The 16,938-nt window shown below is 30.8% G+C and overlaps 2 protein-coding genes across 3 annotated transcripts; both read left to right on the forward strand.

The window, feature by feature from the left end:
• The first annotated feature begins 6,483 nt into the window (after positions 1-6,483).
• Positions 6,484-11,130, forward strand: LOC122605853 (probable galacturonosyltransferase 13). 2 transcript variants are annotated; one of them, XR_006324736.1, is made up of 7 exons: positions 6,484-7,073; positions 8,298-8,353; positions 8,484-8,639; positions 8,747-9,337; positions 9,414-9,716; positions 9,797-10,261; positions 10,839-11,130. XR_006324736.1 is itself a non-coding variant. In XM_043778811.1 (6 exons), the coding sequence occupies exons 1-6, from the start codon at positions 6,857-6,859 to the stop codon at positions 10,076-10,078; spliced, it is 1,605 nt and encodes a 534-aa protein (XP_043634746.1). In that variant the 5' UTR covers positions 6,484-6,856; the 3' UTR covers positions 10,079-10,677. The 2 variants fall into 2 exon arrangements, 1 of the variants encoding a protein (XP_043634746.1); XM_043778811.1 differs by lacking the exon at positions 10,839-11,130 and having other exon boundaries at positions 9,797-10,677.
• Positions 11,131-12,693: 1,563 nt separating this feature from the next.
• Positions 12,694-15,271, forward strand: LOC122604046 (membrane-anchored ubiquitin-fold protein 2-like). Its single transcript, XM_043776940.1, has 5 exons — positions 12,694-12,882; positions 13,261-13,610; positions 14,116-14,280; positions 14,762-14,845; positions 14,936-15,271. The coding sequence occupies exons 2-4, from the start codon at positions 13,478-13,480 to the stop codon at positions 14,815-14,817; spliced, it is 354 nt and encodes a 117-aa protein (XP_043632875.1). The 5' UTR covers positions 12,694-12,882; positions 13,261-13,477; the 3' UTR covers positions 14,818-14,845; positions 14,936-15,271.
• Positions 15,272-16,938: the final 1,667 nt, after the last annotated feature.

Genomic DNA, 16,938 nt, shown 5'->3' on the forward strand with positions numbered 1-16,938 from the left:
TAACACTGGACACGGGGTTTACGATATTATCAATATTAGGTATGCTACAATAATTTCTCTATTATATAAATTTTTGAAACCAGTTGTACTCATAATGTGATATTATTATGAAAGATAATTAAGAATTAAAATATAAACATACTTGTGATCCCGTATTTAACATTGTATATGTATTTGATCATGATGCAGAGTTGCAGACCCTTAACATGAATAGGTTTATATTCAATCACCTGTCCTATGATAATTACATAACAATTAGGATTGTTTTCATATATTTAATAATAATTAGGAATCTTGATTTGTGTGACAACCGTAACTTTAAAAAATACAGGGCTAAAAAGTGTAAATTATTGATGAAAAACATGAAATTGTAAAATGAGACTTTTTTTTACAAATTAATATAAATACTAATATAATAACACATTTGGATAATGATGATTAAAGTTTATAACTTAGAGTTAAATTAAATGATGACATAAGCAAAAGTCAATTTGATAAAATTGAACGATTTGATTTGTTAATAAGTTATTCGTTCAACCGTCTTATAGTATATATTATTATTATGATTATTATTATTATTATTATATTATTACTAATCTTAATACCCGTACGATGTACGGATTAACTAAAAATATTATAAAATAAATATTCTTATTGGTATATAGTATGTATTATTTTTACGAACAACACAAAACATAAAGGATTTTATATTGATTTATATCATATTTGCTATATACTATGTATTATTTTTGTTATAATGATTACTAATTAAAAAGCTATAGTTTCACATATCGTAAGAGAAAAGCGAAGGCAATTATGTTATGTATTTTAAATTTATGGAAGGTAGTTGCGATGAGTGTATTAGTAGACATATTGAAAGAATAATATGTTAATTAGTATAGATAAGTATTTTACTTGGATTGGTGTTGTACAATTAGGAAACTAATAGTAATAATAATAATAACTAGCTAATAACCCGGGTTCAACTCGGGCTTATTAATAAAAGTTTTGTGATATTAAGTTACCTCGATATCTAAGAACTATGAGATAGTTCAACCATACTCATAATCTTGAAATAGTACACATTATATTTTGAATATATGAGTATGGTACCTAAGCAATGCGGCGACAGTGGTGGAAAAGGCGGTCTAGTGGTGTCGGTGATAGTATTATTGGTGTTGGTGGCGGTGTCAAGTGGTGTAGGTTGATTTAATCGTGACAGTGAAAAATTTTTAGAAGATGAAATAATTTTTATAAAGGAGTTTAGATATAATTAGCTTATTAACCCGCATAATATGTGAATACTTTAAAAATCTATCATGATTAAATTATTTAAATGATGAAAATTTAAAAGACCATGTATAAACTGTTAGAGTTTTCAAAAGAAAATTAGAACCAATTTTTTTTTTTTAATAGAAAAGGATATCATAAATAACAAAAATGAAATAAATTTAAAGAAGGAAAGTTTAGTATCATAAGTAAATTAAATAAAAAAAATATAAAAAAATAAATTAGATAATTACATTTTAATTTATATTAATTTGGCTTATGTTAAAAAAAAAGACATAAATCATAAATCAAATAGAAAGTATTTTAAACTTTAAATATGATGATGTCATAAATCAAAAAGGTAAAAAAGATAAAGTTGATATAAATAAGTGTAATAGTGACAAGTAAGCATTATTTAAAATATAATGATGTTATAAAAATCTTATTTTATTTATATAAGAGATAGTAATTAATAATAAGAATATGAATTTGATAAACATATGGTAACTATAAATTAGAAACCGTTTAAAAGAAAACTATAAATTAGAAATTTTAAAATTTTTTAATTAAAAGTTACACATATCGTGTCACATGTTGATCAAGGAGTTACACATATCGTGTCACATGTTGATCAAGGAAAACTATAAATTACAATCCTGTTTTAGTATTTTTTAAGTAGATTATTATTAAGATTAAGATTTGCAAATATATGATTGATTGGAACAAATAGTGGACTATCATTTTCTTTCCATGGTTGTGACAACAATGGGACCAATTTACTTCCCATCGGAAACAAGTGTTCCCCAAAGTCTCACATGCTAATAAGGACCCTCTCTTTGATATAACATTTAACAACAATAATAAAATAATATACTAGCATGATTTGAAATAACCGTACATCGAATTGACTTCCCATCAACACCACGATCATCCTCGCCACACCAGTTGCAATAGTCACCGCCAGGGAACCACCATGGCACCACCCTATGGCCCTAGATGTTCTTTCCCCTTGCACTTCAAAAACTATATTTGATGACCCCATTATGTAAGAACACCCCTTTTAGCTATAACCTAAGTAGAAGTTAACCAACAAAAAGTTAGCTTAATTGTAAGAAAAATATTTAGTAACCTAAAGGTCTCAAATTCGATCCCCGCTTGTCACAAAAAATAATTTCACAACACGGCGTGGTGTGTGGATTTGAAGGAGGAAAAGTTGAAAAAAAAAAGTTCCTTTAAATAATGAAAGCAAGGGAAAAAAATAAAAATGAACGTTTGAGTATATTTATGTTGACTAACTTTGACCGTAAAAAACTTTTAATTGTCATATTGACTAACGTTGACCATATACTTTTTTAATTTACTATTACTGCAGAATAGAAATGTGTTTATGGGCGGATGCTAGATTGACAAGGACATATGTTGTCCAGTTGTAACTACTGTCGATTTTATTAACCTTCAATTTAATACCAGAGTTATAATTGTTTTATAGATAAAAGGGTAAATGTTTTATTGATAAAATATAAATAAGACTAAAAGCAACCTTTGTACAAATAGTTTATTTACAACAAAACTAAACACAAACATCTACTGTATAAATCACTTTGATATTGATTAAATACACCTATATCGCTTTAATAGTCCAATGTGTAATTAGACACTACTCAATCATCACGTCTTTACTCTTTATAGTTTTATGTCAACAACGCCGACAGAAATATATATTTTAATCTAAAGTCTTTAGTTATTGTTTTCTTAGTTACATGATTTAATTACTTATGTCAAATATATAGAAGAAAAAGTAAGTGTAATACAGTATTGTCGTAGTTAAAGCGTCCACTTTCGAGTATTCATGATATGTGAAATAAGAATATGGCAATTATTGAAGGACACATCTCCTTTCGTAACACATATAATATAAAGCGTGTATAAAATAATCGTATTTTTTTTAATATCAAAAACTTAGCGTCTGAAATTTATGGTTTTCTCTAAAATTAAAATTAGGCATACAAAGAGTGCAGTTGAACCCAATTACCGTTAAAAAAATAATATATGATTTGAAAGCATATACGTTAAATTTAAATCGGTACCAGTCCGGTACCTAAGGGAACACCGCCCTGTAGAACCGGTACCGGTTGGGTGGTGAGCAAAATGGGGAGAGCCGTCCCCGGGTTGGTCTCGACTTTGTGAACGTTATATCTGAATGTTGGCTATGTTTTTCTTCTTCTTTTTGTTTTTTATTTTTTTAACAGCCTCCCATTTCCATCGATATATATATATAAAGTTGCAGTACACACTGAGGAAGACGAGGTCAATAGAGCAGCCAAATATTCCAAATTGATAATATATATATATATATACAATACACACTGAGAAAGACGAGGTCAATAGAGCAGCCAAATATTCCAAATTGATAAGGTTTTTATATATATATTTACATTTTATTCCCTGAAGTTTTACACTATTTATTAAATTTAGCCAAAAGTATTTTCTTTTGTTTTGTACTATTAATTTTCTTTTCTTTTGTTTTATTTTTTTTTTTATTTTTTTTTCTTTTATTGTATTAGTTTTAATATTGTATATGTTTTAATTTATTAAATAAAAGTTTTAATTATTAATTGATTAAAAATAAATAGAAAATAAATTAAATAAAAAAGGGTGAGGAGGGGCGGTGAAGCAATCCGTGCATTTAGAGAATGGACGGAAGTGAAAAACCTGGGAGGGGCAGTGACGGGTGGTGAAGCACTCCCCGTACCCTAATAGCGTGTATAAAATAATCGAATTTTTTTAATATCAAAAATTTATTGTCTGAAATTTATGGTTTTCTCTAAAATTAAAATTAGGTATATAAAGAATGCAGTTGAACCCAATTACCGTCTAAAAAATTAATATATGATTTGAAAACATATACTTTAAATTAAAAAAGAATGACCATATAATCCTATATAGACACGATCAAAGTGGCATACAAAATTTTTTTTATCCTCTCAAGATATTGTATGTTCGAATTTTTAGATAAATCTCTGTACTAAATAAAAGACAATTGTCTTTCAAAAGTATTTTTAGAAAAATTATGATGTGGCAAGTCTACATTTTTTTTAAAGGGTCTTTATTTTAATTATGATGTCATAAATAATTTATTATATTTTTAATTAAAAATAGCTCAATAAATACTTATTTAAAGTTTCTAATCTTTTATTACAAACAAAGAAATTTTTTTTATAATTATTATATTATTCAATTCATTATCTTTATATAAATTTATAATATATTAATAATTACATGCATATTTTATATTTTTATAATTTTAATTAAAATATCCGGATTGAACCCGAGTAAATTCGCTAGTATCTTAATTAAGGTTATCATAAACGGTCGAAAATAGTCACGTAAATATTCTGATTAGATTGCGTAAGACTAAGTAACATCATGCAGGAAGAAAAACTCATAGTTTATCCATGTATCTTTTAATATCTCTCACACACATAAACTATATATTAAAATGTCTTTTATACTACTTTATAAAAATTATCACACTTTTTCTCCTAATATTTTTTAACACTCCCTCTCATAAAAATGTTTCCATGTGAAAAGACCATTCTACCCTTGTATTAGTTTATTTTCTCTCTTTTACTTATTAATTTAAACATCTCCACTTAAAATATATATAATACCCTTAATGTTTTTCACTAAAATAAATATTAAAAAATTAAGATAGGAAAGGTTTTATTTCTTAGGTTTAACAATGTTTTTCACTTTTCAATGAGAAATGAGAAAATAGAAAACAATGTAAACATCTAATGAGAAAATAGAAAACAATGTTTTCTAATTTTTACAACCTATTTCAACAAACAAATTAAAGTAAACATCTACCCACCCAAACATATAATGCATTTCATACAAATTAAGTAAACTAGAAGGGTATTTATGTAATGCGGCGGTATGGTGGCGAGGATGAGTCGTGTTGGCGTGCATTGGTAACCGCCGTTTTTTTAAAGCAGTGACGGTGGGGGCGGCGACGATTGGTAGCTGATGACGGTGGTGGTATTAATGTGTGTATATGTGTGAGAAAGAGAGATGTGATTGTGTTTGATATGTTAGAAGTGATTATGTATATTCTATGAATATTTAAGAAAATGCTTAAGGGTGTTTGGGATTGATGATGTAAAATAAATTTGCGCTTAAAAGCTGCATTTTGTCTTTGTGAAAACGCATATAATAAATTTTTTGTCAAATAACTTTTTTTTTTATTAATTGCTTTCTACAAACTCAATAATCAAATAATACTATTTAAACTCAATCCTACACACCGTGAAAGGGAAGTGATATTCGTACCCTTTTTTTTTTTTAGATGTACCATAATTGTGCTGTGTTAACTTATACAGTCAGATATACAACTTGTACATTGTGATACATCTATAAAAGTTTGTGGTACGAATATCACTTTCCAAAATGAAATGATAATTTGTTTGGATAGATATTCTCTAAAGTTTAAGTAACTTTATAAGTAAAGTTAGAATAATCATGATTATTTGATTAAAATCAAATGTTAAAATTTAAAGATGACTTTTTAATCTTAACAATTGATTTTAATTTAATGGTTAAAACCCTATAACTTTACCTATAAAGTTGATGTGAATCAATCCAATTTATTTTAGTAAAGATTATTATACGTTATAGTTACCATTACAAACACAATCTTAATTTTCTCTAATTGTAGTCATCATCATTTTATTATTTAAATTTTATATTATATTTATTTATAACTAGCACGGTATTCGCGCGATGCGGCGGTAGTCATGACAGTAATGGTGTGATGGTTGGGCAACGGTTGATGATGGAGCGACGTTAAGTTGTGTATATAATTGATGTAAAAAGTTAATGAACATATTTTAAAACATAAAGGATTGATTGTGTAATTTAATCTTTAATGTTAAGGAGGTAGTGTGTGTGAAAATATTTTTAAGGGGTGCCAAATAAAAATATTACATATTTTCAACATTACCAAAAATAAAAATGACTATTTTTTTTATAATATAATATAGATAAAAGAATTATGCCAAAATTATTAATAAATAGAAATAAAAACATTGGATTGGACGGTTTGACCAATAAGAAGTTTATATTTCCATGTATATAATATTTAATTTATATTACCAGCAACTATAAATAAATAAATAAAAATAAGAAAAAATAAAAAAATTATTCCCTCTCTTGACTCTCTCTCTCTCTGTCTCTCTCTCATTTTAGAAAGAAAATCACAAATCAAAACAAGGATACGAATCATAATATTTCCGTTATAATTAATCAATTGTGTATACACATATATATCTAATGAAAAATATTATATGTATTCTGTCCGATATTATAAACCCTAATTTTTGATTGAGAATCGGAATAAATTCATGGTGGCGGATCTGATTAAACAATGGGCGGGTGGATCGATTGCCGACGTCGGTGATAATGAGGACGAAATTAGGGTTTCCAATTTGAGAAATTAACGGGGAGATTAATAATAGTATCAATTAAAATAATAATAATAATAATAAATAAGAAGAAAAAAATATATAGGAGAATAATAATAATAAGAATGCAGGTACATGTGTCAGGGAGTATGAGAAGTGTGACAATAACAAGAAGCAGTAGTAATGGTTTTATTGATTTAATGAAGATTAAAATCGCAGCTCGACATGTTTCCTATAAAACATTGTTTCATACTATATTAATACTTGCCTTCTTGTTGCCTTTTGTTTTCATTTTTACTGCTCTTGTTAGCCTTGAAGGTCTCAACAAATGCTCTTCTTTCGGTATGTTCCTCCTCCTTTCTTTCTTTCATTCAATTACTTTTATCTTTACTGTATATGTATATATGTATGTATAGATAGATGTATATATGTATTACTAGATCTTGATGATATGGTATTGGGATGTGAAAACTAGGATAGGTTTTGAGCTTGGCGATATCGAACATTGCTTGGTGTTACTAGATCTTGATTTGGTTTTTCGGCATTGCTAAAAAGTTGGATGCTTTTGATGTTTTTGAGGTAGAAGTTGACTTGGGAGATGGTTATTTCGTATTTCGGGTCCTTTAAGTTTTGTTTCTTGATTAGATTGAAATCATAGAATGTCAATGCGAGTTGATTGTTGTGTCACTGTTAGTAATGTTAAGTGATTGCTAGGCATGCCAGTAGCTTCCTTTTTTATTGTTTTTGGTAATCATGGTGTCCGGCCTTTGGCAGATTAAGTGATCCAAGTCCACCACCACACTAGCTTCTTTTAGTTACATCTTGCTAAGTTTGGCAAGCAATCTGATTTCTTTTTTTTTTCTTTCTTTTCTTGATCTTTCTTGTTGGTTGTAGAGAATATCAATTCTTATGTCATTATTAGTAATTTTGTAGTGATTGTAAGGCATCCACTAGCTTCTTGTAGTTACATTTTGCTTAGAAGCAAACAATCTGCTTTTATCTGATATTTCTTATAGAATATATAGAATCTCATATCTTATGACACTATTAGTAATTTGTAGTGTGTGCTACGTATGACACTAGCTTCCTTCAGTTACATATTGCTTAGTTAAGCAAAGCAATCTGGTTTGTGTCCTGATCTTTCTATTTTTTTCATATATACTCATGTCTTATGTCATTCTTAGTAATGTATAGTGATTGAAACAAGCTTCTTTTAGTCACATCTTTTGTTAGCAAGCGATTGGATTTGCTTCCTGATATTTCCAGTTGAACTGATAGAATCTCAATATGTTAATTTGCTTGGCATTATTAGTAATTTGTAATAATTACCAGATATAGTAACATCACTACATCATAGAAGTTGTATTCTTGATTATTTTAGCAACCAAATTGAACTGTTTACTGATCTATATAGTTTCTTTGCTGGGTTGCTTGGTCTCGATAGTATCTTTTTTGAATGTTAATTGTTTTGTAATTTATTGCTTGTTTATATTGCATGTGGTGACTTTCGACAAAATTATTGCATTTGGTGAACAGCTTTTATTAACTGATACTATCATGCTGCAGATTGTTTAGGCAGGCGTTTGGGTCCGAAGCTACTTGGAAGAGGAGATGAATCAGGGGTAAGTATACTACGACATAACTTTTTTATTTCAAAACTTTTTGTTTTACTTTTACTTTTTCCATTTATGTCAACTTGTCAAGAAACTTAAACATTGCATCCAGAGACCTAATTTCTCTTTGGTGTGACAGAGGCTTGTTAAAGACTTCTATGATGTCCTTAATGAAGTGAACACTGAAGAAGTTCCAGCTGACCTAAAGATCCCTGAAAACTTTACACATCTTGTCTCTGAGATGAAAAGCAACGCATACAGTGCCAAAGATTTTGCTATTATATTGAAAGGAATGGTATGTCACCTCATTATATTTGTGCTGTACACATGTTAACCTTTGTTATGAATCTAAAGTGCTTTCGTATTTCATAACTCTAAGTTAATTGTTACCGAATATGACAGATGGAGAGATCTGAGAAGGAGATAAGAGAATCTAAGTTCCAAGAACTAATGAACAAACACTTTGCAGCAAGTTCAGTTCCAAAAGGGATCCATTGTCTCTCTTTGAGATTAACTGATGAGTACTCGTCTAATGCTCATGCACGAAGGCAGTTGCCATCACCAGAATTACTCCCCCTCCTCTCGGACAACTCATATTATCATTTTATTCTGCCGACTGACAATATCTTGGCAGCTTCGGTTGTAGTTACTTCTGCCGTCCAATCATCTCTATCTCCTGAAAAGATCGTCTTCCATGTGATAACTGATAAAAAAACTTATGCTGGCATGCACTCTTGGTTTGCTTTAAATCCCATCTCCCCTGCCATTGTTGAAGTAAAAGGTGTTCATCAGTTTGACTGGTTGACCCGAGACAATGTTCCTGTTCTCGAAGCTGTGGAAAATCATATTGGTATTCGGGACTACTACCATGGAAATCATATATCAGGGGCTAATCTTAGTGATACTAATCCAAGAACCTTTGCCTCCAAATTGCAAGCTAGAAGTCCTAAGTACATATCTTTGCTCAATCATCTTCGTATATATCTCCCAGAGGTAACCCAACAATAAGTCGGCTGCAATTGTCCCCTTTGGTTATTTCACTTGCTCACATGATGCTTCTTTTGTGCAGCTTTTTCCGAACCTTGAAAAGGTTGTTTTCTTAGATGATGATATTGTAATTCAACGTGATTTATCTCCACTTTGGGAAATTGACCTCAATGGAAAGGTCAATGGAGCAGTAGAGACGTGTAAAGGTGAAGATTCATGGGTGATGTCAAAACGATTTAGAAACTATTTTAACTTTTCTCACCCACTGGTGGTAAAAAGTTTAAACCCGGAGGAGTGTGCTTGGGCTTATGGGATGAACATCTTTGACTTAAATGCATGGAGAAAGACCAACATAAGAGATTCATATCATGCATGGCTTAAAGAGGTAAGTAAGCACACAAATCAGTACATTCATGTTTCTTTCCTTTTATTATAATAATGTGAATTTGGGATTTTATTTTGCAGAACTTGAGGTCAAATTTGACATTATGGAAGCTTGGAACTTTACCACCAGCCTTGATTGCATTTAGGGGCCATGTTCAACCTATTGAACCTTCATGGCACATGCTGGGGTTAGGGTACCAGAAGAATACAAATATCGAGAGTGTAAAGAAGGCTGCTGTAATACATTACAATGGCCAGTCAAAACCATGGTTACAGATTGGTTATGAGCATCTAAGACCTTTTTGGTCGAAATACGTAAACTACTCCAATGAATTTGTCAAGAATTGTCACATCCTGGAGTAGTGATTTCTCAATGTACAAGTGCATATACGAACGGATGGGACCTGGATATGAAGGGAAGTATTTTGTCGATACAAATCATCAATATAGAAGCAAGAAATCAGCCAAAATGGAAATACAACTCTTCGAATGGCTCATCTTCTGATTAATGCGTCACTGGCACCTGTGTAACAAGTCATTCTTTTGGTATGTAACACAATACTTTCTTTAGATGATTTTCAGCTTACCCCATAAGGGGATCCGTATAGTTTAGCCAATAGAAATCATGGGCAGGATGAAGAATGCCACCTGTCGCTTGTACGAGCCTAAATGCACCAGAGAAGAAAGAGACCCTCTAAACTCTAAAGGCTCATGTTTAGGCTAATTAGCTTAAGAACTATATGATTCATTCAGATTTTGGACTTGATCAGTCATTAAAGCTCTACCCATTTTGTTTTCCTTTATAAGGTTTTACACAAGTATGTCCGAGTTTGGGCAACAGATGGGTGGTATTTTTTGCTACAAGAATTTTATTCTTTGATAACATTTGCCAAGTATTTGTATTCATGAGAAACATTATAATGTGCAGTAAATTCTTGAAAATTCAGTTATTCTTGTTTCTACCCTTGTTGTGATGTATTAGTCTAATTTTTTTATTCCCAGATCCAAGATTTCATACTATAACATGGATCTGTCCTCGTTTTCAGTTATTATTTTAATAGAGTATAACTCTCCCTCACACACAAATGCAAAATATGGAAAATAAATAATAAATATACTGCAGGTGTTTTCTAAAGCAGTAAACAAACACACGCACTCACATGAATATGTCACAGTCATGCACATGGACATAGAAGCAGAGCATCGATGTGGCAGTGCACTCAAAAATGTGCACATCGGTCTACCCAAAATTCCAGCTACAGTGCTACACGTGTCATGCGATCTATAAATCGACCAAATTGTTAGATATACATCACGGCTATAGAAAACAAAATTCTCATGATCTATCATCTATGTGAGCTGAAGCCTGAAGATGTGTTATAAGACTGCAATTATGTACCGACTACCGTTTTATTTCGGTGTATTCTCATTATCTTTTAAATGTCTACCAGCACATTATAGTTTCTGTGTGTTTTAAAGAAAATGTCAACTTAAATGATTACTTGGGCGTTGTCATGTTGAAGCTTTCTACCTATAATTTTCATTTACTAATTAAAGTTCCAGCTATAACTATGATGTTTCCAATAACTTAAAGTCTTAAACATAGTGTCAATAGCTGTCACATTACATTTGTTTATCAACTTTCCTAATTTACATTTTTATTTATTCAAAGACTATATCATATCATCTCAAAATATGACAGTTTCCGAACAAAAGTTTTGATAACTTTCTCAAGTAAGAGCCCCACATATATATATATATATATATACATACTAGAGTGGTGCCCGCGCGTTGCAGCGGCGACGGTCTATAATGCTTTAGACACCGTAACGGTTTATAGCGTTCGGTTTACTTTCATGAGATGCGTCAATGCAGGATCTAACCGTATATATCATTCTAAAAATAAGTCGCGGATTAGGTGCAAAATATAATGAAGTGCAGACAATAACAATGAAAAATAACCACTTACAATTGTAGGGGAGGTGACCAAGACAATTAAAAAAATAAATAGTCAAAGATTAAAATTTAATACGAATATACAAAGGACATAATTGGTTCGTAATTTCGTGAGTTATAATTTTTTTTATCCGTAGCAATACCTTCAGCAATAATTTTAGAGTTAATGGGGATTTTATAACAATAGGGGTTTTAGGCAATTGTAAGATTTTTTTTATTAAGGATAATCTCGGAATTTCAGAGATAAGGTGTGTGGAGGTAATTTAAATGTAGAGGGTATATTAGGTAATTCAAAAGTAGGGAGTTGAAGGGGGATGAGGTAGTTTGTTTATATAGATAGTATAGATATATATATATATGTCGATAGACCATAGTAGAAATTTATATCAATATGTTAATATAAGTTATATTTTTCTCTTTGTTATTCAGAATTTTGCATTCTGGTTTAGTTTATTATAAATTTTAAATATAATCTAACTAGATTTTTATATCAGTATATGTATGCGCGGTGGAGAATAATTTATTAAACTTATAAATATTTTTATAAAAGTTCTAGATCAGCAAGAGGTGACAACATCCGACTTTGTTGACTGCTGTATCAGAATAGTTTTGGTAATGGTAAGTACAAAAATGGTAAAAGAATAAAAATTATCTCGGTTCAACTTTATAGAAAACCTTTTATTTTCGATTAACCTGAATAGAGAAAATTTTCGATTAACCTGAATAGAGAAAATTTTCTTAAAAATTTAAAATTGTTCAGTGTTTACTTTCGTGAATTTTGAGCCCAATAGTATAAGGAAATGTTAAGATGTAGGTAGATTTTACCTCTACTTAAAATAAGGAGATTGTTTCCATTTTTTACCTAAAACGTCACAAAAAGGCGATAATTAATATGTCGATTAAAGCATAGAATTCGGAGAAGTAATCAAAGGGAGAAAGAAAGTTCGGCACATTTGGCCACACATTTCCAAGACTTTCGATAACTCCCAAACCCCCCCCAACCCCCCCCCCCCCCCCCCCCCCCCCCCCTTTTTTTTTTTAATTTTCCCAATTTGCATCCCCCTTTTCTTTTCTTTTCTTTTCTTCAGATTGACTTCAATTGTTTAATTAAGCAAGCATCCCACCACCATTATTTTTAATTAATTTGGTGGATTAAGAATCCTACACTCTTTTATTCTTCACCAAATATCACAGATCAGTTCTGTAATAAAGTAAGCCTTTTTCTTAATCTTTCAATCATTACATATATGTGTGTGTATATATATATATATATATATAAAGCTTTAATCTTGATTGATTTATAAAGATACCCAATTGAAGATTCTAGTGAAAAGATACTTTCTTTGTTGGTTTTTTGCGATTAATCTGTGTGATCTAGTTTCAAAGTTTTAATTGAAAAGATACTTTTCGTGTTTGTATAATTTGGGTTTCTTGAAATAATTTGTGTTAGGCTGACTCAGTTAGACCTGCCCCCTCACCGGGTAACCCGAATAGGGAAAACCTAATCCGTTTATCCATTTATAGTCACTAGCTTTGATTGATTCATTTTGAAATTATGCTTATAAGTTTTTTGTTTCTTTAATATTTAGGGATTGGAAATTAGCTAGGAGGCTACTTAATTTCAGAGATTTGAAGTTTCCAAAGTGTAAAGCTGGGATCTTTATTGATGGTTTTTGATCAAAGTCAACATCATATTTGTATAGATTATCGTGTAATTGAATTGAGTTTGTTAAGTTTGTGTTTATTTTCTGGGTAAATAAGTACCTGGAAAACTAAAGATAGTTTGTGTTTTAAATAAACTGGAAGATGTCTGGAGTACAAGATTCACTAGAGATTAAGTTTCGTTTGATAGATGGATCCGATATTGGTCCAAAGAGCTTTCCGGCAGCTGCAAGTGTTGCAGCCTTGAAAGAAAGTATCCTTTCTCAATGGCCCAAAGGTCAGTTATTTGTTCTTGAACATTTTATATTTTGTCAAAGTAAATCCATGAATATGCTTTGTTATGAATATTTGTATTATAAAGAATGTTATACGTGAATTACTTTTCGGATTGAAAAAGCCTTGGCTTTAGTTGTACAACAATTACAACTTTGATCCGTTGTTGTTATTGATATTTGTGTCATAGTGTAGACCTTATAGTTATGTTCATAAAAATCTTCTACACATTGAATTTCTTTAAATTGATTGATGTAATGAAGGTACATGTCAGTGAGACGACCAGATGAATATAACTTGCATTTAGGAGTAGCATATATGACATCTAGATGCAAAAATGATGATTATTATCCTGAACATGTTATGGTATAGAGAGTATCATAGAAACACGTTGTTTTAATGTAAGACACAACTAGACAGTCTACGCCTCTATGGAGCATTGTATTTTATGTTTTGCTCGTAAGAAATGTGTTGTAATTGAATGGGAGAGTTGTTTTATGGTGTAACAGAGAAGGAGAATGCTCCACGTACAGTAAAAGATATAAAGATAATTAGTGCTGGAAAAATATTGGAGAACAACAAAACAGTAGGAGAATGCAGGAATGCATTATGTGATGTTCCTGGTGGAATCACAACCATGCATGTCGTTGTTAGTCAGCCATCCCAAGAAAAAGGTAACATGAATATGTTGAACATATTGCACGTTGTTGATATCATCGCTGAGTTTTTCTTGGAAATTGCAACAATTTTTTTTTTGAGAAGTTTTCAAGACAGCCAGAGTTACATATTTGTTTCGTACGATTTACTTGAAAAGATTTAGCTCATCACAGTTGCCTAAAGTTCAATTAAAAAGTTCTTTATGTTTTTCTCAAAAATTAAATGTATGTCATGAAAATAGGAACATTTGCAGTGTTCTAATCTTTTTTTCCCTGAATTTGCTCAAGGGTCAAATTACCTTCAAATGATGACATAACAAGATAATCTTGTTGGCTGAATTCAACCTAATCAGTTTTTTGCCCCACTTGGTTCCATTAATGATATTTTCCAGATATAGAAATCTTGCTATTTCCTGAAAATGATCTGTATAAAGAACAATTTCTGCTAGTTTGAATTTCTTCTTATATACACAACCTTCCGTTTGTGTTTCTCTACCAGAAAAGAAAGCGACAAACGACCTGAAACAGAACAAATGCTCTTGTGTTATTTTATGAGAAGCTATCCAGGGGATGTTGTTTGAAGGTTAGTTTGGATTTCTTCATTTCTGCTGACAAGAAAGTTTGTTACCTAGAAATCTTGTATTAAAGTAGACAACTGATCAACTTGTTGCAGATAAAGATTGCTGGTGTAGTTAAAGATGATACTGGGTTTGAGAATGACTGGACAGTGAAGATCTTGAATAATATTATTAATAATAATAAGAAGAAATTCTGACAATTAAAGGAAAAAATGGATATGGTGAAGAAATATGTACTATACAAGTTACAGGTCGACATATTTATACAATTAGTTTGTTTTCCAGGTTTGTTTTTGTGTATTTTGTGGATTTGTGAAGTATACTCCAAAATACTCAGGCTTGGTTCTCTAATGGTCTTTGGGTTCTTTCAGTTGATTTAAAATATGTGACCTGGTATGAATATACATTAATGATTATGTTTTTTTGCACAACATTTCTGGTAAGTGTTGATCTGATATATCGCCTTATATGAAGGTTGCTTTGTATCTCCGTTTTTCCTCTTATGAGATTTCAAACTCATGCATTGGCGTATTATACCTGTTGAAAACAGATGTGTCATATTGTCTCCAATGTGACTTATCTTTGTGTTTCTGTTAACAGAGTTATTTGACATGTAACCATGGATCTTTTTGCCAAAGTATATTTAGGAGAATTTGAAAAGATGCTTGAAGATCATACATACGGACAATCGACCTTCACATAGGCAAGTTAATTGAAATAATACTCGTGTTACAAATGAATCAAGCTTGACATACATGTACAATATAAGATGTCGCCTTAGTATCTAATGTAAAATGTGTGACGTGATGATCTGTGTTGTAAGACTACAACACATGTATTCGTATTCTATATGTGTAGTCTATGAACACCGTGAGGAAACTTGAGATCTTTTGATCAAAAAACTTGAACCCCAGAAAAGTACCAACATCAAGCCGGGTGTATGTTTCAAGCTTTGCTGTTAGGCTAACCCACTTCAGTATAATTATTCCTTGTACCTTTGTGATGGTCACCCCCGTCATCAATCATCAATAGTGGATATGTGACCAAATGTAGACACCACTATATGTTCAAAAGATAAAACTATCAATATGAACTATTGGATCATCTATTTGCTTTAATCACCTCTTTTTATCCACTGACTTCACAATCAAACACTCCCTTTTTCCTTTCCATGGTATAAACACTATAAATGACACCAAAACGCGTTACCAGCGTCACATTAAATAAATCAAGGCCAATCGTCATTAAACAGTAAATCATGAAAAGTACCATCTAAAGTTTTATTCATGTAGAGTGTAAAGGGAACAACTACTGTAATTGGGAGTGACAGAGTTTTAGGCTCAAATATACATGACCTAACCGGTTATTATGTGCTTGTTTTCGAATCCGTTCCTGACCAACACAAGATCTTCACCCTAAGAAAGTGCTAATACGAGGGCTTGTTTAAGAACATCGTTACATGTAACCAATAGGTCACCTTACTCTTGATAATCCATGATATGCTTATAAACTTCTAATCATGGCTACAACTATTTTGACCACCCACCACTTAGTTGTCAGTTGACCCATAACTCAATACACCAATTCATCACACGTAGGTCCCTTTTTCCAATTTATCTATACAATTTTTGGATTGAGATTCTTTAAAGTTGATCCAATTTTATAGGTACAGTTAGATCAACTTTAAAATAATGGTCAAGATTTAAATATCATATTTTCATCTTGACTATTGATTTAATTCAATGGCTAAAGTTGATCTAATTTTACTTTAGTAATCTAATCCACAATTTTCTTTGTTACTACACTTCTATAATTATATTTGGGAAATGATTAATTTTTCTAACACAATAGCCTAAAGATCCTCCTAACTATTGGATTATGACATGTGAAAAAATCAGAGGGTAAAATTAAAAAAGAAAATTAGTAAACACCACATGTCAATTTATTAAAGGATTTTTAGACTATTTTGGTAAGAGGATTAGTCATTTTCATTAATATTTACCACAAAAATGAAAAAAAAAGCTTTAAAGTCCAACTGGGAAAATCCACCATCCTCCACGTGTTAGAATCAGAACCTCCAATCACACACCTTACCTTT

Source organism: Erigeron canadensis, chromosome 6 (assembly GCF_010389155.1).
Source record: "Erigeron canadensis isolate Cc75 chromosome 6, C_canadensis_v1, whole genome shotgun sequence".
NCBI lineage: Eukaryota > Viridiplantae > Streptophyta > Magnoliopsida > Asterales > Asteraceae > Erigeron > Erigeron canadensis.

Excerpts from the sequence above, each read along its gene's own strand:
- LOC122605853 (XM_043778811.1), top strand. The coding sequence starts at position 6,857 with ATGCAGGTACATGTGTCAGGGAGTATGAGAAGTGTGACAATAACAAGA. Across the intron at positions 8,354-8,483 it reads GAAGAGGAGATGAATCAGGG|AGGCTTGTTAAAGACTTCTA; the intron begins GTAAGTATACTA and ends TTGGTGTGACAG. Across the intron at positions 9,717-9,796 it reads ATCATGCATGGCTTAAAGAG|AACTTGAGGTCAAATTTGAC; the intron begins GTAAGTAAGCAC and ends TTTATTTTGCAG.
- LOC122604046 (XM_043776940.1), top strand. The coding sequence starts at position 13,478 with ATGTCTGGAGTACAAGATTCACTAGAGATTAAGTTTCGTTTGATAGAT. Across the intron at positions 13,611-14,115 it reads CCTTTCTCAATGGCCCAAAG|AGAAGGAGAATGCTCCACGT; the intron begins GTCAGTTATTTG and ends ATGGTGTAACAG. Across the intron at positions 14,281-14,761 it reads TCAGCCATCCCAAGAAAAAG|AAAAGAAAGCGACAAACGAC; the intron begins GTAACATGAATA and ends TTTCTCTACCAG.